The sequence below is a fragment of the Elaeis guineensis genome, chromosome 5, assembly GCF_000442705.2.
Source record: "Elaeis guineensis isolate ETL-2024a chromosome 5, EG11, whole genome shotgun sequence".
Classification (NCBI taxonomy): domain Eukaryota; kingdom Viridiplantae; phylum Streptophyta; class Magnoliopsida; order Arecales; family Arecaceae; genus Elaeis; species Elaeis guineensis.
The window spans coordinates 114270094-114294336 of record NC_025997.2 but is presented as its reverse complement, the minus strand read 5'-3'; the positions used below and the strand labels follow the sequence as shown (position 1 = coordinate 114294336).

The window sequence follows — 24243 nt, the reverse complement described above, 5'->3', positions numbered from 1 at the left end:
ATAGGTGGAGCCACCATGCACTCTCTTTTTTGATATCACACCATGTGTGCCCTCTTTTTTTTTTTTGGACATATGTAAACTATATATTTTGCTAATATTTGGATTCCTCCTTTTAAAAAATCCCTCTCTTCTTTGCAAAGAAATTGAGTGGCTCATGTATCTCTCTCTTTTGGAAATAGATAAATCATACAAAAAATCTTAAACTTGTGCGGATTTTTAATTTTTATTATGAATTTAGATTTAGTACAATTAAGTTATCTATATCTCAAATTTAACAATTCATATCCTAACTATGACTTCTGTTTTATGGCTACAATATGGAGATAGTCACATGCTATCTCGTATCATTAAAAATATATTGCTAATGTGATAAAAATTCTTAGAATTAATCATGCCAAAAACTCTAAATCTTTTTATTTTTATCCAAACTTTAATTTAGTACCACATCTGCAATTCTTTGACAACATGTGATAGTATGGGATCATTTTGGTTATGCTCATCCAACAGAAGTTATAGCTAGAAAATCAATTATAAAATTTTAAAAATTTGATAACCTAATTATGCTAATTGAAGTTTAGGATTAAAATAAAAATTTGCAAAAGTATGGGAATTTTGATATGATTGATCCTTTGAAAAAAAAAAAAAGGAAACTCCTTGCTCTATTTTCTACAACTCAACCATGATCTTTGATTTTTGCAATCACATGCACGGTTCGACACTATCATAATGGAAACTCTAGGTTTCAAATTTATCTTAATATTTTATTTTTTGTTAACTTATATCTCTTAAAAAATCTCAGCTCTATTTTTTAATAGTTTTATAATATATAAATTTAAAAGAGTCAGAGTTCAAGATAGAATCTCTTTTTCGTGGTAACCCATCATGCTTCTATGCGAGTGCAGTTTCATGGAAGCAGTGAAAGAGGAGAGCAATAAGTATAAAGCACCTACTCGATTATGGAGCTGAGAAACTTTAAACCCCATTCAACCTCCTCTTTCATTTTTTAGGGAAAAGTAAAGGAAATAATGTACTATATATGCAAAAAACTCTATAGCTTAATTCAGAGAAGGAAAAAAGAATTTATTTACTTAATTATTTTTTATTTCTTCTCATTCTCTTCCATATCACTCCTTTGACCAACTTTTCCTCTTTCCATATAAAAAAATTAAATGAAGAAATTGGCAATAATATTCTTAATTTCTTTTTGTTTTAAATTAGGATTAAAAATAAGTACTCCTGCATTCTCTATTGGGTTGTGGATATCTATTTTGTATTTTGAATCGCTGCAATATCAATCTTGCATTTTCCACATTGTTCAAATGAATCCAAAATTCACTTAATTCCAATCACAACTTATAGTAAGCAAATCTTTTTTCTTTAAAAAAAAAAAAAAGATGGCAACAGCCAGCTATATGAGTTCTTCCCCACCTTTATGTATCTTTTTTCCTATTAATGTACCCAAAAAAAAATGTTCATTGAGCTATAATTTATTTGATTATAAACCTTCCTTGCATCACCTAAATTAATTTTCTACATGATATAATAAACCTTAGTTCATAAAGATAAAGTTACGGTTTATATACCACTAAGCCGTAAATTAATATTGGAATAATAGTCTATTTATAAGTGAACCATATTTTTTGACAAAATCTACTTTCCTAATATATAAATTCAAAGATCACTAATTTGCATAAATTCTAGAATTTATCTAAAGTAATTTGTACAATTGTAAAAATTACTAAGAGAGTCAGGATGCATTATATTCCAGCATTCTTCAAATATATACCGGAATGAGGGTTATAGGGTTTTCTTTTTTTGATCATGGCACGTGGAAATCTAATCATTCTAGGTCAAAACATTTAGAAGTATATTTTTTCTTTCTTCAGCCCAGGCTGGAGTAGCTCAGTTGGTTAGAGCGTGTGGCTGTTAACCACAAGGTCGAAGGTTCTTCTCTATTTTTTTTTATTTTTTCAGTCTTAAAATTATAATTTTTATGGGGCATTTGGAGATCTGTTAGTTTGAAGCGAAAATTGATCGACTTCATAGGTTTGATTTCTTTTTTTTTTTTTTTTTTTTTTTTGAAATGTTTAACATCGTCACCTAAAAACTTTGCAGGCAGAGATCATATGATTGCAGCCCAAGCCAAAGGCTGTGTTCACTAGGTTTATTTAGATTTGTTTTGCCATTTTCATTATGATACCATGCATAATTGCTCATGATGGTGATCATCCTCGACAAAATCATATAGTAGAATAAAGAGAGATATCATCCATGCACACCTTCTGATCCAATCTAGGCCCCCTGTGGAACCACTTGCATTAAAATCGAGATTCCAAAGACCCTATAAGTGGCCCATGCCAACATAGATTGGATGCCGACATGAGACCCATCTCCTTTGCATGGGGACAAGGAGCCAGTTATCCTTATCCACATTTTTCTTTCTCTCTCCAAATCCCTCCAAACAGTCCTTGCCCAAGATGTTTGAAGTCATTCACCACGCACACAGGTCGCAATCATTTAATGTTGGCTTCTGTTCACCTCGTTCCAATTTAATATATATTCGGTTCCCTCCACCTTGCATGAAACACGTAAACAGCAAAGATTCGGAAGCCATCTTTATGTCTTCCTGTGTTTAACATGGGATACTTGGTTTAGTAGTGGGTCCCAAGGCATTGGTCCAGGCCTCTATCCTAGCTTTTGCCACAGGTGGTTTTTTGACCAATCCTCTTTATTGCATTTGTTTATGATGAAACAGTGATGACTGTTTGTTGTTATGGGCCAATAAAATAATAAATAATGAATTATATATAATGGCATTGTTAAGACATTATTGTTTGATTTTCTTTCATTTGGTCCCAATATTATATTATGGTAATCACAATTTTTCTTATTGTAAGCAGATGAATGGTGAAGTCTGGTTGTTGTAGTGGGACAGTCATCAGTACATTCAAATATCTTGTATTTTCATTTATACTGGTTGGGTTGACACGTTCCCCCATGCAAGTTTAATTGGGAAATTTTTTCAATTCATCATTGACATAAAATTGGAATTCAAACCGATTTTTTCTCATAGAGAACTGTGAGAGATCAGACTCGAGACAAGATGAAAAAATAGAGGGATGAAAGGTCATAAAAGAACATCTTAAAATGAGTCCATGGTTTGCCAAGCCAGCTCCTTTTGATTAAGTAAAAGATTGATGTTATAGTGATGAATGGGTCGACCAAATATAGTGGCGTCAGATGCCTTAAGGAAAAGGATTACACAATAAACAAGATATCTCAGTAAATATGTGGCAAGATTAATGCTTGTTGCATCACATGTGTCAAGGAAAGATTGAAAATGGAAAGGTTCAGCTGAGTTTTGAGGTGAACATAGGTTTGGATCCTATCCAATTTGAGGTAGATATGGATTAATTAGGTCTTCCAATCATGACGGTCCATATATTTGATGATGGTTATGATTAAATGGATCTCATGCAGTACATGGAACAATATGCTACATGGGCAATATTCACCAAAGAAATGACATGGGAGAGGCCCTTAAACCCTTAAAACAACATCATATGTGCAGAGATCAGTACTTATCCATTTCGAGACGAGTGCTGGAGCATGAGGACTACTTTAAGACCTTTGAAGTGAAATATATCTATAAAGAATTTAAGGGTGTGTTTGGTTAGTCATTAAAAAAATAATTTTTTTATTTTTTAATTTTTAAAAAATAAAAATCAAAAAATAATATTTAGTAACATCATGAAAAGTAAAAAGTAAAAATCAAAATAATCAAAATAATTATTTTATATATAAAATAATTTTTTTTTATTTTTCAAAACTTATTTTTCTACTTTTTTTTTGCTTCTCCACATCTAAAATGCCAAACCAAAAAGTAAAGAGCTCGAATCCTTCTCTCTCATCGAGCTCTTCACCTCCCCACCCCCTTCTCTTTTCTTTTTTGAACCCTTCTCCTTCATCAAGCTCTTCACCTACCATCCCCAATGTTGCCTTTTGCTTTATAGCAATATAATTACCAAACATACTTTTTACTTTTTTACTTTTACTTAACAGCAAAAATAAATAAAAAATATTTTTTTAAAATCAAAAATCAAAAAGTGTAACCAAATGCACCCTAATAGTACTCTTGATTGAATAGCATCATATATTGTAAATCATGCTAAATCGATATCGTAGATGACTATGATAGCTATTCCATCTTAACTCCTTGATATTTTCTTTCCTAATTCATATGGGTGTATTAATTTCCACCATATTGATTTAATAAATCCAGTTTACTAAGAAAATCTTTTAAAATAGCTAGTGTTAGCTAACAACAAAATGATGAAGTATGTGATACATACTTAGATACATCTTTTAAAGCTAACAACAAAATCTTTTAAAGCTAATTCTCAAATCAATCTTAGATACATCTAAATATGAAATATGTGCTGAATCTAAACAACCAAAAAAAATTATTCAAATCAGTTGAAAGAAATTCTTTAATCTTGAAATTGATACATAGTGATGTATGTGACTCTTCCAAAACTGCAACCCGTGGTAGAAATAGGTATATAGTAACCTTTATAGATGATTTTTTGAGATACTGCTATTGTTACCTAATTAAATCTAAGGATGAAACTTTCAATAAATTCAAAATTTATAAAAGTGAAGTAGAAAATCAATAAGAAAAGAAAATTAAGATTCTTAGGACTGATAGAGGAGGGGAGTATATTTCAAATAGCTTTTCTTTGTTCTGTTAAGAACATGGAATAATTCATGAAGTAACTGCTCCTTACTCTCCACAGTCCAATGGTATGGCTGAGCATAAAATCGTACCCTCTTGGATATGGTGAACACTATGTTGATTAGCTCAGGTCTACCTGAGAACTTGTAGGGGGAAACTCTTCTGTCTTCTTACTTCATCCTAAATAGAATTCCTGTTAAGGATAATGGTAAGACCCCTTAAGAATTTTGAAAAAGTAGAGCTTCTAACTTAAATATTCTCAAAGTATGGGGGTGTCTAGCTAAAGTAAATATTTCTGAACCCAAAAAGAGAAAACTAGGATCTAAAATTGTAGATGCTGTCTTTATTGGCTATGCCTAAAATAGTAATGCCTATAGGTTCTTAGTGATTAAATCAGATATTAGTGATATAAGTTATAATTCAATCCTAGAAGTTAGAGATGCTTCTTTCTTTGAATACATATTTCCTTTTAAGACTAAAATTTTTAAATCCCTAGAATGTGAACCATCTTCTTCTAGATCTATGGAACTAGAACTTGAAGCTGAAACTAAATTAAGAAGAAGTAAAAGGATCAGAATTGAAAAAAATTTTGAAGAAGAATTCTTTACATATCTTGTAGAGGATGATCCTTGCACGTATGATGAAGCTATGTCATCATCAGATTTATCATATTGGAAAGAAACTATAAATAGTAAAATTCAATCAATCCTAGAGAATAAAACTTAGATTTTATCAGATTTACCTCCTGAAAATAAAACAATAGAAACTAAATGAATTTTCAAAAGAAAATTAAGACCAGATGGAACAGTAAAAAGATATAAAGCGAGGTTAGTAGCTAAGAGATACATCCAAAAGAAAGACTTAGATTATTTTGATACCTATGTTCTTGTAACTAGGATAACCACCTTAAGAACCTTGGTAGCATTAGCATCAATGCATAAATTAATGATTCATCATATGGATGTAAAAACTGCATTCTTAAATGAAGAATTAGAAGAAAAAATCTATATAAACCAACCTCAAGATTTTGTAGTCAAAGGACAAGAACATAAGGTATGTAAATTAATTAAATCACTTTATAGATTAAAACAAGCTCCTAGATAATGGCATATTAAATTTGATGAAATTATCTTAGGTAATAACTTTAGGATTAACGAACATGATAAATGTGTGTATTATAAAAGAAATAACTCAAACTTTATCATTTTATGCCTGTATGTAGATGATATTCTATTATTTAAAATATCACTAAAAATAATACAAGAAACTAAAGATTATTTGTCAAATAATTTTGATATGAAAAACTTAGGAGAAGCTGATATAATTTTAAGAATGAAACTTAACAGAATAAATAACGAAATAGCTATAAACCTAACACATTCAATAGAAAAAATACTTAAAAAGTTCAAATATTTTGATCTAAATCCTGTCTCTACCCCATATGATCATAGTTCTCATTTAACTAAGAAGTTAGGAGAATCTGTAAGACAATTAAAGTATTCCCAGAGGATAGGATCACTGTTATATGTAGCAAATAGAACCCATCCTGATATAGCTTATGCAGTAGGCAGGCTAAGTCGGTATACTAGCAATCCTAGTGAAGAACATTGGAAAGCCCTAGACAGAGTCTTTAAATATCTGAAGAAAACTCTAGATTACTCTCTCTTGTTCTCAAGTTATCCAGAAGTACTAGAAGGATATAGTGATGCAAACTGGGTGACAGATAATTTAGATGTTAAGTCCACCACAGGTTATCTCTTCATGTTTGGAGGAGGTGCAGTATCTTGGGATTCATGGAAACAAACAATAATAACAAGAAGCATATTAGAATCTGAATTAACTGCTCTTGATACTACTTGCATTGAAGCACAGTGGCTAAAAGATTTAATTAATGATATTAAAATTCTTCCATTCAAAATATCTATAGTACCAATAAATTGTGATTGTAGAGCTCTAATAGATCTGTTAAATCAGCAGACATCAAATAAAAAGATAAACAATCATATTCTGATCAAATACAAAACTGTGAGAAATAAAATGAAAGATGTGATATCACTTTAATTTATAAAATCAAAAAATAATCTATCTGATCTTTTAACCAAAAGTCTTTCAATGGCTTTGATATTTGAGACATCGAGGAGGATGGGGCTTAAGCCCATATATTAGTCACCAGAGTGGACCCCTATCTTTACGTTTGGAGATCCCAAGGTCAAGGTTCCAAGGGTAACAATCTCTGAGGTGACATCTGAGAGCACTGATTCTTGGAGTTTGTCTCCAACCCATCCCTATGGTATAGTGCTCTATATGTAATGGTTAGGTTGAGCATAGCTCTCAATAGATCCAAGACTGAAAATTTAGCAAGGTACAATTTTATTATACGTACCTTTAGAAGATCTACCTTAGTGAGAGTAGTCGTGAGGCCACGACTATGGGATTAAGATGAATCTCTAGTAACTCTCATGAAAATCAAGATAAGCGCATGGCCTAAATAGTGCTATCCCGCAATTTGATCTGTTCGTCTTCATACTGTGTATATTTTATATTAAATGCAAGTTCAAACCTAGAAGGTACTTGTACTAAGCACAGTAAAAGCCCAATAAAGTTTTTAATATTTACTAAATTTAAATATTTTATGGGTTTTGAAATTTGTGGGGGATTGTTGACTTTTCGGAGTTTCAAAACTCCTGTTGCATGCTCTCCACGTTTGCGTATTTGTTCATGCCGTTCAGTCGTTCCACGAGAGGATCGCGTGGTAACGTTCCATGCGGTCGTTCTTCAGTCGTTTCGCGAACTCTCCGTATGCGGGCAGCAGTTCCGTGTGCTGTTCTCGCACATGGAGCTTCCGCGGTCATCTGCGCTTATAAAAGGCATCCCCCTTTTCTTAGTTTTCGTACGGAAAAAAAAATATCGAGTCTTCTTATCTTCAAAAATTTCTCTTCCATCTTCAAAAATTCTCTCTTTCGTTCATTTTATTGATTGGGCTGAGGACGAAGTTGATCGACGTCTGTTCGAAATCGTACCACTAACGGATATTGGAGTGTTTGGCTTCTAGATTGTACCTTAAAGAAGGATGTGTGGCTCAGATCTTCGCACGAGAAAGGGCCGAAATCTCTTTTAGAGCAGTATTTTATCCACCTCCCGAACTAAGTTCTATTTATTTTATTTCTTATCACATTATATTCAATTATATCACACACATCACAGAAAAAAATATTTCATTATATATATATATATATATAGATTGGTATCTAAATTATAAATTAATTTTTTTTTTTTTTGAGTCTATTTCACCATTTTTTTTTTAAGCTTACTATTTGATATAATTTTTTTAAAATATTATTTTATATATTTTTCAATGATAACTTTTTTGAAAAAAAAAAAAAAAAAAAAAGGAAGAGAGGGGGAGAGAGAGAGGGTGGGGTCCATCAGTTTGATTTCATCTGAAATTTGAGTTATTTAGTATACCAGCCACATGATTAGTTAAAATTGATTATTGATAAATGAATCAATGATGTCCATCTTAAAATTGGACGATCCCAAAAAAAAGTCAGCAGTAAAAATGACTGAAAGTGTTTTCGCAGCACGGCAGCAAAGCGCAGCATTCAATTATCGAAGCCGTTGGTGGCATGTCCCAGGTTGGATATCTCAGCTATATGATCCGAATCACACGGTCACCAGATGGATAACTTCGATTCCTTTCGTCCCTTCTAGTCCCTAGTCAACGTCTTTTTCTGAGCAAGAGACAAAGACGGAAGAGAATAGAACTTTCTCTTCTTCCATCTGTCATCCTTACATGCACCGTGACAACAATAAAATAAAATAAAACATGGGATGTCTATTCTTCTAACCGACTTCTTTTCTCCATTCGTTTTTTTATATATATCTTAACAGGAATCTATGTCACAAGAAGATATCAAGAAGATAAAGAGTTCCCACACAAGTAATTTTTATTTTAGTTCGTACCAATCATTCCTGGGTAGCTATTTTCTTATGCTGAGGGCTTCTCTTTCTTCTTTCTAATTAATAATAGCAATAAAAATTGAAGTCGGTTGAGAGGTTGTCTAAAGTTGTTTTAAGGAAAGATAATAGCAATAGAAATTGAAATCGGTTGTCTTTTGAAAGAAAGCGAGAGCGCAAGGGTGGAAGGGTGATGGCAGTGCCATGGGCCTCGGCTGTGGACATAGCGAAGATGGTTTGGGTGGCCCTCGACGACTGGATCTCGACATGCATGATGGTCGCCGATGAGATCGCCCATGCCCTCAGGACCGGCGATGTCGGTTCCTTCCTTCCTGAATAATTCTTGTGTATTCCCAATCTCTGTGCAGGTCTAATTCCACTCTTTGCATGTTTCTTTGTTCTTGAGTTTTTTCTCTCTGTTTCTTTTTCTTTTTTCTTTCTCATTCTTGCTTTCTAATTTCAGATGTAATTGTACTTTTGTGATTATAACAATAAAATCGAAGGCCCACATAAATATCCCTCGAAGATTCCATCCTATCCTAATTGAATTAGAACTTATAATCAGATCATATATTCAATCCAATCAAATCCAATTATAATTGCAACAATTTTTTAAGTATTAATATATTAATAATTTATTGATCGATAATTTCATATTTCTTTCATAAAAAGGGTGGACGGTTTATCCGTACTATAATTACTTACAACTCCCAATATTTGGATTTGCACCGCCTGGGATTCTAATATGGGATTTCTGGTTGCTAGAAGGGTTTGGCAGGTGAGGTAAGCCTCGGTGCATGAGATGCATCACTTTATATTGGTTGAGATGATAAGAGCAAAGAGCCACTTGATACTGGCATGACATGGTGCATGTTTGCGCCATACATGCACCATGTCATCTGGATTATATGGTAGAAAGCATAGGTAAATCATTCGCTTAATCACTTCATGGCCACCCCAAGGTTTTAAAGATGCCATGGGTGTGTAAAGAACTACTAATCTAAACTTCTTGTTTGTTGAGGAAATCACTAATCTAAACTCCGCCGGCAGCCAAACCACCTGCATACATGATATATACAACGAGATTTTGGTTCGGGTTTCCAAATATGTACAAGAAGCAATTGCTTCTTAATCGTCCTGAAGTTCTTTGTAACGTTGTGAAGTTTGCTTAACTATATCCATCGATGAATGAAAGAATGATTCATCTTTTTTTTGCAATTCCAACCATTGGATCACATCCTCCACCTGTACAGCTCTTGAACTCCATAGCAGACTCGTGCAAAGAAAGGTGAATCCTCAGTTTGTGCAAAAGATGCAATCAACCATAATGATTACCTACACATTAATGCCATGCCAATGCATTACTGAAATTTGACATGGAACCCCACTCATGTTAGCCATTACGTGGAGCTCAAGTATCTATACATATACTTGTCATTGTCTCCCCAAATCCCCACTCTAGTCCTCATGTTCAACTTTGTAAACCCACTGTAACACATCTGTCTCCTATAATTAAGGTGAGAAAAATGCCTTTGGACCGGGTCCAAATGCTCTGTCCAACTCAAAGCTTTAGGCAATCATTGTACTACGGTGGTTTAGTATTCTTATTTGTCATGCAGTCAAACAAAGTTCAATTCTGATAATGGTATTCTAATTTTTCTGACCTAGTCTTGGCTCATCTTCTTCATTTGAGATAATGGAGGGTTTGAGTTCTAGTAATGATGTCTACATTGTATTTCTTAAAATAAAATAAAATAAAATTGTGGTACAATTGCTATCACATTGTAGCAAGTATAATGAGTTAATTAATCATTATTATTTAAATGCTTGGCATTTATATTGCATAATGCTTGAGTTGGATGTTCCTCCCATCTCATCCATGTGTAGTATAATATTTCTTGTTGTATATGAAGTAAAATCAGAATTAACACTGTTTTTTTTTTTTTTACTGATTGGGAATATAATAATAGGTCAGACCCAAAGCACAGATTAAAAATGCGGAAGGTTTAATATTTGGTCGATAGTGATATCAAAATAAATTATAAAATATAAAATAAATATTTGTAAAAATTTTAAGATAAAAAGATTTATAAATTTAACTTAAATAGTTGCTTATAGCAACATGATATGGAAAATAATCTTTATAAAATCCTATGGGTGGCCTACAACATCTTTTATCAATTAAAAGCCATGTCAAGGGCCTTGCATAAATTTTTGGAAACTGCTGAGTTTGGGTATCATCACAGAGGATGGAAGCAACCATCCAAAATCTAGTTATCCGAACGGTCGGTAGCTTGTCGCAGCCCACAGGTTATCTCTACAAGCTCACATGGTCACAGGATTGATGCCTTCTTTATCTTTTAGAGACTCTGTTAACTCTTTCAAAGAAGGCAGATATGTGACAGAGATGGCAATTGTATACAAGATTACAACTTTCTCCTCTTATGCCTGTCAGCTATCCACTATTCACAAGATTCCAACAACTAACTACTTGTTATAAACATTAAATATATTATAACAAATAACAAAAATCCTAATTCACTGAACCATCTTCTCCTTTATTTTGTTTAATATCTAATAGGAATCTTTTAGAAGAAAAAAGAAGGTTCGACATGGAGCAATCATTTGCATTTTAGTTTGTAAGCTTCTCTTAATGATCTTTTATTTAGTTAAAATTGGAATTGGGGTATTGGCAGGATGCTTTTGAGCTATTTTCGGAGGCAGAAAGTATTTAGAAGGATTTTTTTTGCAGGACAATCATTATACCTTTTTAGAAATTACAGGTTAGAAACCTTTTTCTTTTGTTCTATAATAGTCACTATAATTTTAAGGTAACATTCAAATCAGCCACTATTGTTAGTTTTTATAAAAATTAACTCACTCTGGTTAAATATGGATAGAAAACTATCAAGTTTATAAAACACCTTCTAAAGCCTTAGAAGTCTCTATAGAGTCTAGTCTCCTTCCGAGCTTCATTTTTGTCGCGGATCTCCTTCCACCATCCCATCTCAAGTAGGATTTAGTTTTATGCCAAAAAGCCAATCTCCTTGTTTTCTCTGTTCAAAGGTCAACTTCTCTCTCTGCACTACTAAAATTGGTAAGTTAGTATCTTTTTGATCTTGATTGTTGGCTTTTAAGATGTTTTCTCTCTTAAACCCTTTTATTCATCCTCTTTAGATTTTCTAATTTTTAATTCTTTCTCTCCATGTTCATCCTATCCTCTCTCAAATTTTCTTTCTATCTTTTTTTACAGAAAAACCAAACCAGAGCAATATTTGTAATTCCTACTTCATCTCCCATCTATATTATATAGGAACTTGAGAGTAGTGCTTTGTCAGTGATGTTTTTTTTGAAGGAGAGATAAGATTAATTTTCATTTTTTTAATGAATTAAGTAACTCAAATTTTTTGCATCGCCTTATTTTAGTATATAATTTGAGTTTTCAATATGTATATAGAATTAATATGACGTTAATTTATAATATACTTAATTACAAGATTAATGTAATACAATGTGAAATATATCATTTACATACATAATACCATCTGAATGGTGATTATGAACCATGTAGAGTTGTCATGAATTTATTTTATTTATAAAGTAATTATCAAAGGTTTCATTCATTGCAAACTATAGTTTGCAGCGAGAAAGTCCTTTATAAGGTAGGAGACAATGAAATGATAAAAAAAACAAAAAAAAAAGCAATATGAAGCACTAATAACTTGCAATACAGTGCATCTAGTGAACAGTTTCTTTGCACGGTGAGCAATATCAATAAACATAGCAAGGAGTACAGTGCACATGGTAGCCAATATCGGTGTAATATATGACAGGCATACATAATTTACATAGTATATATATATAACAAAAAAAATACAAGAAATAAAGATTAGTACAAAATTGTGTTATTTCAAGCTGATAGTAATCTTTAGTAGAATACATCTTTGTTTATTTTTTAGTTTTTCATGATGTTAGACGCAATGTAATGAACATCATAACTAACTAAAACAAGCATAGATATATTCTACTAAAAATATATTATTTCATATAAACTAGAAACTTGAAATAGTGGATATATAATAAGATAATATGTATTAAAATTTTGCTTTATCATATACTATCGTGTACACTAACACTTCCTGCAGCGTGCATTGATACTCCTTACTATTAGGGGTGGCAACGAGTTGGATATGGATCGGATCGATCGATACCTATATCTGTCCCACCAGCAAAAAACTCATACCCATATCTGCCCCGTACTCATCTTGGGTCTGATCGAATCGGGTCGAGCTCCAAGAATGGATCGGATCGGATCAAATCGGATATATCCAAAATCCCTATATATTTTTTTAAAAAAATTATGCAATAGAGCAGAGCCCTATAAATTAAAAATTTTGTAAAAAAAAAAAATCTTTTCAATCAAAAATCCCCAACCCTACAAAGCTTCTACCAAGTTTAAGCTCTCAAAACCTCAAGGAACCAACTCATACCGCCACAACTTGGACAGAATCCCATATACTTAGGAAAAAAACTCAATCAGAACCTCGAAAATCCCTCTAATCTCTCTCAAGTGCTCTCCTTTCCCACAGATCTTTGAAAAAGATAATGAAAAAAAAGAAAAAAAAGTAAAAAAAAAAAGAGAATCTATGCAGGAAAAATATTTACCTCTCAATTTTTTCCGCTTTATTTATTTATTTTTTTTATTTTTCTTTTATTTTCTTCTAATTTTTTCTCTACTTTTTCCATCCTCAAGAGTCCCAATCGAGTTGGAGGCTTGGAGTGGCCGAATATGACAGCTTAGGGAAGCGGAGCAGCCGAATACAGAAAGCTTAGATGGCTAGAATTTTGTATTAGATATTTGGATTTGGGGGGGGGGGTGTTGTATCGGGTCGGATTCGGGGTTAGACATACTATTACCCATATCTGACTCATATCCACTTTGGATTTTTTTTTCTAAAATCCATACCCACTCCAGATTTTAATCAGATCGGATAAAATCTGCCCATTCGAATCGGATCAGATCGGATCGTGTACTTGATGGATCGGACCAAATTGCCACCTCTACTTACTATATGCATTATTGATATTTCACACTATGTGCATTGAACTTGTCCACACTAAATGCTCTAATATTGCATGCTGCTAAGGCTCCATATTGTTTGTTTTTCTTCAACTATTTGATTTTGGCCTAGATTTTCTTGTCATGCAAATTAGGGAGATCATGATGTACAGATCCAAAACTTCTGGATTGAATAGGATATGACTGGTTTCCTCAAGCCAAAGAATGAACTTGTGCCAGCAAGTACTATCAGATGATCAGAGTGTATGATAGATTGCAAGTTGATGTTGAGTGTGCTATCTTAGAAATAAACTGTAGGGATAAGTTGAGTAGTAATTAAATAGGAAATAAATAATAAGACTAATGGATAAATTATCACATTAGCTAATATTTTGAGATGCATCAATATACATTGATAGAGACAACGAGGGTCAGAAGAAGTCAAGTAATTCAAACCAAAGTGTTCGGTATGAACACATAAAAACTTTGGCAGGTCTCCCAATCTTCAATTAGGACATGCCAAAACACAATGCACTTTGTTAGTGAGCCCCCCCTGCATTCTTTGCATTCAAATTGCTTGCAGGTATGGAGCCCATTCTCCTTCTTCTTGACACATAGCTCAATCCTTCCGTCTCTATTAAAACTCACCCATCCTTAGAGTTGTCATATATCCCAATATTATATCCATCCTTGGTTTTAATCAAAACTAAATGGGATAGTTTTGATGATAGGTTAAAAAGTTAAAAATCATTCGATTTTGATTCCAATAATTCTTTGATTGGAAACCGAACACAATACTAAACCCGAACTCAAAACTTAATCCGAAGCCAAACATATCTGATATTTAATACTTTTAATATTCAGTAAAAATTTAAATCAAATTACTAATTCCATGAGACTGGTTGTATTATTATTTTTAGATATATTTATTAAATAATTTGGTATAAATTATTTTATGAAATTTATAGATGATATCTTACATTTAATTATTTATATATGAAAATTTTGAAATAAATAAGAAAATTAGTTGTTTTTTTGTTTTTTGATTTTAGTTTGGATTTTGTTGTTTATTTCAGTGACGGTTACAATTTTTTTATTTTTAAAAATCATTCGATTTTTATTTCAGTTTGGAAAGATTGTAGCGAATTTTGGTTTCAGTTTCCATTTTATCCATTGATAATCTGCTCACATCCCCACCTGTCACCATCCAGCACTCATACTTTTATCCTCAATCATCACAGAATTGTCTTCAATCTACCTACCTCCACCTCCTTCCAGTCAAAATGTCCCCATTCCCATTCATGAATCAAATCAGGATTATAAATGGTAAGCTTAAGATTATCCATATTTCCTCCACCCAACCCGACTATCTACCCTTTTTTTTTTCCTTAGATTTTAGCAGGGAGAAGTTTGGTAGCCTGTCATATATCAGCCCCCACACCCCATAACAATCGACAAGTATTGTCCAGATCTCCATCGTCCAATCTAAATCGCACAGTCCCTTTTTGTTCCTTCCTTTCGACCTAAATCCCAGACATGACAGGAAAAAAAAAAAAAGGAAAAATAAAAACCCGGAGTGTTTGCATGGCCTACCTGTCATCAGTAGCCATATCCGATGGTCGCAAGAATCCAAAACAAACAACTGTTATAAATGACAAATAATGAGATTCCTTTTCTACTGTAACAACCTTCTCCGCCCGTTTGTGTCCTACACGTCATACGTTTAAAATGAGGAATCCGTCCGCAAAAGGAAGAAACTTCCCGTATAAAGTAAATTTTTTTATTATATTTTTGCGCCCAATCGGCTCTTGCTGCCGATATTTGAATTGTCACTTTGGAGTTTGGTCATGGGCAGGTTGGTTGGTTTCTGTGGAGAATTGGATTGGAGGAAGAGAGTGATCAGAAGTCGAGGAGGAGTGGTCTGGGACTGGGGTGGGGGCATGGCAATGCCATGGGGATTGGCTGTGTACATAATGAACATGGTTTGGATGGTTCTTGAGGATTGGATCTCGTCGTGTGTGACGGTCGCCGATGACATCGCTCAGGCACTCAGGACCGGCGACATCGGGCCGTTCCCCATTGGATGAGTCTTTGATCGTTCCCCAGTTGTTTTCAGGTCTACTTCCAATCACTCATATCCCCTTCATTGTTTTTGGATCTTCCTTTTTTTTGGTTACTGAATTGTGTTTTTTTGTGTTGTTTCTTTGTTCACTGTGGCAAAGTTATGGTTGGGATTCTACTGGGTGCAATTGAATTGTATGGCTAGAAATTTGATAAAAAAAAACAGTAGGTTATTTGATAGGAATTATATATATATATATATTTGATTGTTGAGTGCATTGATTGCGTCGAAGGGGCTGATTATTTGATGATTTGATGAAACTGCCTAGTTTTTAGATTCCACGGTAGCTCTCATCTGATCATAGGGAAGGTACATATGATATGATATGATGGAGTTGTTGGATAAGAGAATTCGATCAATATTTCTTGTTTTTGGGTACTCTTGTGGTTGTTTTATTCTTCAGGGCAGACTCTGTTTTTATTAGCTTCATAGAAAAGAGACTCAAGACTTGATGCCTTTTCGTCGACTGCGCCAGATGATTGCATTGTACGCATCTTGTAAATACCAAACTGAAAGTTTAATATGATTTAGTTTTGTGGTTTTAGTTTAATTTACATCTCAGAAATATCTGAGATCAAGAACAGAGAGAGATCATAATACAAGGATGGGATTATGAGCAGTAGTTTCAGACAGATGCCTCAGTTGGAGCATGAATGGATGAAAATTTGCACAAGATGGAGTGCCATCAATATCGGAACTTTTCCTGCTGAATGATCTTTTACAGGTGGTAAATGCTGTTGGTTCTTTAATTATCAGATGAAGAGGTAATGACGAGTCATTTAGGTAGAAATCTAGTTTCAGCAAATACTTTATAGATTTGATTTCGATAATTAATGGCGCTAGCTACAAGAAAATTGAATAATATGGAACAAAAATCATATTTAGAGATTGAAACTGTCCATGGTGGTCTAGAGGATCTAGTACTACGGTGGATTGGTTCTGTTATGTTTGTGTTGGTGGAATGCTAGCAGATCTTAAATGAAGCACTTCGAGACTCAGCATGTGATGTAAGTTTTAAAGATGGGAAAAAAGGTGAAGAAATCTTTAATGAATGGTTGTGATCTTTTTAACAGATGAACTGTTTTTGATAAGAATTTTTATTGTTTTAATTTTTATCTTAGTTTATTTTATTTTTGCTGTGAGTTTTCGATTCAATATTCTGTTATTTAAGAGATAAACTCACATTTTTGACTGCTTGACTCATCTAATTTCTCGCCAAGAAATTAAATGAAGAGAAAATCATGATGAACACGTATGAGAGTTTGTTTGTTAGATCTAGGCTTTATCCCCTCATGCAAATTCTAGTTGGAGAGGAACATTTATGTGATAACATGGATGATTGCTGAGTAGAAAACAATTTATGTAATAACAGAGCTAGCTCACAAATGGGGTAAATCACATGTCATATATGATTTTGTTTATCTGGGTTGGGAAATATTATTGTTTGGAAAAAAGAAAAAAAGCTAAGGAGACTACCCACTAGATATGATAGGATTAAATCTTATAATAGTCTAATGTGTCAATGTACATCTACTAGATCATGCAGTACAAATAGTTTGTTAAAGACTGGTGCATCTTGGGAGGTGATGTATCAATATGTATTGACCATTCTTTTTCAGTGAAATTTGTGTTGTCAATGATCATTTGCTATCTTCTCATGCCCTAGAATGTCTGATAATAATACATATGTGCACAGTAATTCATGGAGAAAAATGTCAATTCAGTTGATATTCTTTTAAACTCAGGTTTTTTCTGTAATACTCGTTTTCATAAGACATAATTTTATAATGTTAATTTGTGATGGATGCCTTTAATTCAGCACAACTTGTCTTTTGATATAATGTTTTTGATAAAGAATAATGCATATCCAAAATTGGATCCTTGGTACACAAATGTCAAGATTAACATGCGTAAGAAAAATCCAAGATATTTTCAAGCAAATCTTCATATTTTGGAGAATCTATTGATCAGTTCATCTAATTTTTGGTACCAATGAATGCCAAGTTTGGGCACAGAATTAGCATCTCTTTGTCACTATAATCTTTCCGATTTATTCTTAATATGTCTTTGTACACCCTTCAAGCATCTACTTACAAGTCTTGTTTTGTTTGTGCTAAGTATCAATATCATAATATGCCCTTCCATATGTAGCATTGTAGAACAATTTAGACTTTGATCTAGGTATTGCTTCCTAACAGAAACTCCAGTTGATGTTATCTTATAAGTGTATAAAATACATGGATAAATAAAAACACAGCTAAGGCCTTAAAAGCATTGCAAGTAGACACACCTGCCAAGATCTGATGCATTTGCAGTTTACATTGATTGCCATTTCTCCAAGCATTAACTATCTCAGCACGGCTATGCATTTAATTGTTACATATCATATCCAAAAGAAGCAAAACAATAAGGTTAATGTGATCTAGGAGGGATCTGTGATGATCTTGTTTACTATCTTTGAAGCAAATTTTTTGCATCATAAGCTACTGCTGTTGAATTTTTTAGCTAAAAAGATATGCTTTTGTATGTAAGAGACTAAGTGTTCCAGGGGGTACAATACTTGTCTTAGAAGTTCTATCTGGCGATCTATGATCACAAACACTGGCGGCAAAATTGGGTCAGAGAAGTTTATGATTTGCCATGATGATGGTTCCCCTGTGACTTCATATGATTCTGGTGGGTTACTTGGAGACTTTCTTGTATTAGTTAAATTATGATCTTAAGAATAAATCAAGTACAAGCAAGCATTTGTCATGCCCCTAGTTTGAAGACTTCTTCAGTGGTTGTCATATATATGATAGTCTTGGTTTTGATTCCTTCAAGGAATTCCATAATTCTAACACATTTCTTGTATGGCATGGTAGCCAGAATTTGAATAGACTTCTCTTTTTGGGAAAATAAGCTGTTTAATGAGTCCTTCTGACATAAACCTTGGGAGAACTTTATGAAATTGTCCTGGTGGTTATATTGACATAAACACCATATCAGCTATAGTGGAGGTTAAGTATTTATGGCTCAAATCCATCTTTATATGAAGTAGGATTATGTTCAAGATGATACAAGGCGGGCAACTAAGGGACAACAACATAATGATAGCATACTACTTCCTAGAGCATCTAGGAAAAAAGTTGGTGCTTGATTTTGTTTTATTTCAGAGGGAGATTTGAGAGTGTCCCCTTCTCTTCTTTGCAAGAAATCTCAGTCATGAATAATTTGGATCTGGAGTACTTCAAGAAGTCACGTATCAGTGCCAATCTGACCAACTTTTGTTATGTTCTATTCATGCTTGGAATAAGACATGAATATTTTATTTCTTATCATCAGCCAATGGGTAGGCTAGAGATGATAATAGATGCTTAGAATTTGTTGAGTAGCTTGGTTGGAGAAAAGACAAAACAGTGAAATGTTTTATTTTCTAATTTAGAGATCACTTCTAATTATTTCGAAAAAGAAATTACTAATGGGTAAAATCTTGTTTGAAGTCATTTATGAAATGAAGCTTCATTGTTTCCATGACTTTGTTGGGAGAATACTTATAGAGTTCAAAGACTAATCTTTACTAGACAATTAAGAGAATGAACTGGTAAGGACTGAAATCTTAATACTTCAAGTTGATGCAGATTAGGTTAGAAATTTCAGAGCTATTCATCTTGGTGAGGTGGTGATAGTGTATCCTCGAGGGGAAAAATGTTCAAGAAAATGTAAAATGTCAAGCAAACAATGGATCAAAACTTTCTGGATTTTTGGAAGGATAAAAAAAATGTTGTGTCATTTGGACTTCTCAAAGATGAAAGGAAGTTTAGTCTTTTGATGCCTTGTTGTTGAAGTTGCTAGAGTCTAAGTTGATGGAGTAATTGATGGAAATGCTCAATTTAATATTTTAGAATTTATTTAGATGGAAATAAGATTTAAGTGGACTTCTAATTACAAAGATAATTTAGTCAGTTGTTAGTCAGATATCATTATATTATGAGGAGACATTGAATAGAAGATGCATGTCTTTCTTTTTTTTTTAAAAAAAATTTAGAGAACACGTGATATCTCCTTTTCAAAAAAAATATTTCTCTTTTAGAAAACTCTTTAAAAAAATATTTCATATGCTCCTTGTAAATTGATCTTAACTCTTGATAAATCAACACGTACTGAGATGGTTTGTAGAAAGAATGAAAGGGTTGTTTGGTGGTTGGTGTGGGTGGAAGAAGGATTTTTTAGTGATGATGTGGATAATAAATGTGCCAAGCTAATTCCTTTTATTCACAATATTTCTCTTTTAGAGATAAATAAAATTTCCAACTCTAGTTTATTATGAATAATTAATCTAGAGTGTCCACTACCCTTCACATTAAGGACAAGCATAGACTAATTGAATAAAAAACTTATGCTACAAGTTTATATTTTGATGGAATAATCATCATTGATTTTTCTCATATTGGTTAATAGTAGTTCAATAAATCATGTAAAACTTTTTGAGTTCTCATATTATTACTATATTTGGTATGCATTTAGCTTTCATATCCAAGTGTCAACATCAATATTCAAGGAGAAGTATACATATCAATTAGCAATTAATATTCGTTGTTGCACAAATCTTGTAAGGTTTTTAAAGCTTTCGTGTCTCTATTACCATATTTGATATGTATTTGCCTTTCATATCGAGAGTTAATATGTATTTCATATTAAAATCTAATTCTATATATCTATAAGCAATGTGATATTGTTGTTACATTAGGTAATCACCTCATAGTAATTATTGTAGGAGTTGAATGATAAATTTAAAATTCTCCATAGAGATGGTGGATATATATATATATATTTTTTGACAGTTCAAACTTTAAAGCATAATTTAATGATGGCATTATCTTAGTTCATTAAAATTGATGTCTATTTATGCGATAATATTTTTATTATAATTTATTTGTGCTTCCAGCTTCATAATTCTAAGTTGATATTTAGGAGACGATAGCTATAAATATTGATTGATGAGATATAGGTCTAAGGATTGACTTCTTGTGTCTTTTTGGATAAAAGATATAAAAGATGAGGCTTTGGATAATGGTCTAATGTTCGCAGGTAATGAAATTATTTGTGAAATTTATTTATATAGCACCTAGAAAAAAATAAAACAAATGAACTTCTAAATAATATAATGTCATCTTCAATACAAAATTTATCCTTTATACGTTATGATACATCCATGATGCAAAATATTACAAATCTCTCTAGTTTTCAAAGAAAAATATGTAATTATTATTCTCGATCCAACAAATTTTAACAAATATACCTTTTTTGAAGGTAAATTTCTAGTTAGGTTAGTGATTTATTGGAAAAACCCAAGTATCTTGATTCAGGATTTGGTGCTAGAAATAATATAGTGAAATATATGTATGGCATTGTTCTTTAGTTAATAATAACAATTAAATGAATCAAAATGACAGTCCTTTCCTAAGAAGAGGTTTGAGGAGTTTAAGATCCCAATAAATAACTAAGTCAAAAACAATAGATTCTTTCTAATGTTTTATTTAACAAATTAACAATGAAAACTTGTATATTAATCTTTTGCTTTTGTATGCACTATTTATGATTGTCCTTTGAATTGTTAGAGCAATAGTTTATATTTCTATATAGTCATTTAGACCTTGTGCAAGTATATTAAACTACATAATTTTCTAACTAAGTTCCGTGAAAAATATTTTGGAAACAAGGTCATCTGACAGATAATTTTTTCTTTCTCACAATCCAATTATTTAATTTCACCATGAGAAGTAGATATAACCTCTCCATAATTTCTATGTTTTATACATGTTTTTTCTATTAGCTAGGCAAAATTCTTTATATATAGATGGTGTATTTCAAAATTCACACTTGATGTAGAATAATAATTTAGATTTAAACTGCATCACTTCATGATGTTTTTGCTCAATTTCTCTAATTTTTTTATTTTTTCTTGCAGAAAATATTCCATCGATGCAGTTTTACTATGCACAATTTTATCAATATAGATAGACTTGATTATAGCAATACCCCAAATGTAAAGAATTCATTGTTCATAAAATCTTTTTACCATAAAAGAAACAGAAACTCAACCATGGTGCTTGGTGCCTTTATTTGTTATGTATTGGGAGCCCCTGCTTCAGTGCAAATGAATGATCATATCTTTGAAGAAGGCTTTTAGAAAGATTCTCAAGTTACTAGTTGGTGTCAATCTGTTCTCTTTATTTTCTTTTAGTCTTTTGATCTAAAGATTGATGTATAGGATACTATCCATTTTCTTTTTTTTTTTTTTTCAATCACTCAAAATGCCACTCAATAAGCAAAAAAGAATGTATGTATGCTCATTGGTCTTTTGTGGCCCTTGTTTTGTAGAGAGAAATTATGCCTAATAAATGTATAAAAATTTTATAGTTCGGGATATAAATTAAATATCACACCTAAAATATATAATATCTCACTAGAAATGGCTTAAAAATATGTAAAGCTTAAAAGATTGTAGATATGTTAATTTTTTATTTGGTTTGTATGATATCTTCTAAAGAACATCTTTTTTTGTGTCAAAAATTCTTCTGAGGTCATGATATATCAAAGACATTACTTATAGGTGTAAATTTCTTTGAGAGTACAAAGAGATCAACTTTTGTTAATACTTAATATTGTTGAAGGTATATGATCCAAATTTCTATTCAATTTCATCCTTACTTGTATAATAGCTGCATTGTTAGCTTTACACTGGATATGGAACTATTTATGAATATCACCTCTTTGTTGAAAGTAGTTAGATTGGAGTCCAAAAACTGGAGTTATTGAGGGAAAGGTCAATACATAATATAGAATGAATTTGAGTAACTAGTTACATTTTTATGTTGCTGGTTCAATTTGATAATATGATTAGAAACATGATCATCATCAATAATTTTTATTTAATCTAAGAAGATATAAATTGCATTTGCATGGTAATGTATCATGTTAGTTTTGCAATTATAATTCATCTATTTAATCACTCAATAATAGCCAATCTTTAGTAACCCATGTAGTTAAAAGAACTAAAATATACTCACTTTTATTAGAAGAATAGTCTCCAAATTCTTAGAACTAATATCAATAATACAATTGTAAAGAACAGTAACAAGATCCATTATTCAGACCACATTTGACACATTGGTTACCAGGCATCGGTCTAAGGTGAAGTAATTAAATTTGGACTATTGACTAACTTGGCCAAAAATATAGGTCACTAGTCATTGGTCTGACTGCTAGGATAATTGGTTGAATCGGATTTGCACTAAAAATATTGATAATTTTTTATATTAAATAATATATTTTCAATCACATGGATTTTTATTCTACACTATTCTGAAATTGCAGCATAAATAGAAAATAATCATCCATTATCTATTTTTTCAAGAAACTTGAAAGAGAATTATATACAATGTATGAATATGTAGAGGATTTTGATATCATGTACTTATTAAAAAACAAAGTTCTGAAAATATTGTAAAGAATAAATGCAATATATTTGTTGATCATTTTATGAAAATAACTTATTATTTAAAATATCCAAACATACTTCCAATAACTTAATTTTAAGAATATGATTGAGTTTTAAATAAGTGTTATATATAATCACATAAAGAAAACATTAGGTTTTGATTTAATCATCAGAAAGCTCTCAATCAAAAAAAAAAAAAAAATGATAATATTTTTCCTTAGATGAACACATGGTTTAACATGGATATTTTGATCTAGAATCAGAAAAATTCTTAAGATATGGCAAAAGTTATCTAGATCTAAATCCCTGTCTTGAAAAAATTTTGGATGTATATTTGGATCCTTTGTTTAATAGACATGGTTTAATATTCCTATCCGGGTCCAAACAAATCTTAAGATTTAGAAAGAAATCTTGAGATCCAGATCCAAAACCATATTTGACAAAAATTATCATTGGACATGGTTTAAGATGAATATTGGAATTGGAATCTATATTAGGCAAAACTATCTAGATCCAAACATGTACTTGACAAAAATTATAGTTATGTATCTAAGTCTATGCTTCAATAGTAATACTCAAATTTGGATGCCAAAAAAATTTGGGATTCGGACCCAAATCCATATTCAACAAAAAAAAAAAAAAATCTATATCTGACAAAAATCATAGCTCTATATCCAAATTCGATAGGCTAATTCGATTACCTGATCTTAATCCAAAGAAATCTTAAGATCTAAATTGTATCCTATAAAAATTATTTAGATCAAAATCTATATGAAAAAAATTATAGCTATACATCCAGATCTGGATTTGATCGGATACATAAATTTGTGTCCAAATTTGATTTGAATAGAATATGGTAGATATTGTTAGATAGTATACAGAATGTT

At 31.9% G+C, this 24243-nt stretch overlaps 1 protein-coding gene across 4 annotated transcripts; it reads left to right on the top strand.

Annotated features, from left to right (window-relative positions):
- Window positions 1-8615: 8615 nt before the first annotated feature.
- On the top strand, window positions 8616-22244 carry LOC109505828 (uncharacterized). 4 transcript variants are annotated; one of them, XM_073258123.1, is made up of 3 exons: window positions 8638-9060; window positions 11389-11475; window positions 15607-15867. In XM_073258123.1, the coding sequence occupies exons 2-3, from the start codon at window positions 11390-11392 to the stop codon at window positions 15836-15838; spliced, it is 318 nt and encodes a 105-aa protein (XP_073114224.1). In that variant the 5' UTR covers window positions 8638-9060; window position 11389; the 3' UTR covers window positions 15839-15867. The 4 variants fall into 4 exon arrangements, 2 of the variants coding, with proteins under 2 accessions (XP_073114224.1, XP_019706111.1); XR_012141586.1 differs by lacking the exons at window positions 11389-11475; window positions 15607-15867 and adding an exon at window positions 21824-22244 and having other exon boundaries at window positions 8616-9060; XM_019850552.2 differs by lacking the exon at window positions 11389-11475 and having other exon boundaries at window positions 8639-9060.
- Window positions 22245-24243: the final 1999 nt, after the last annotated feature.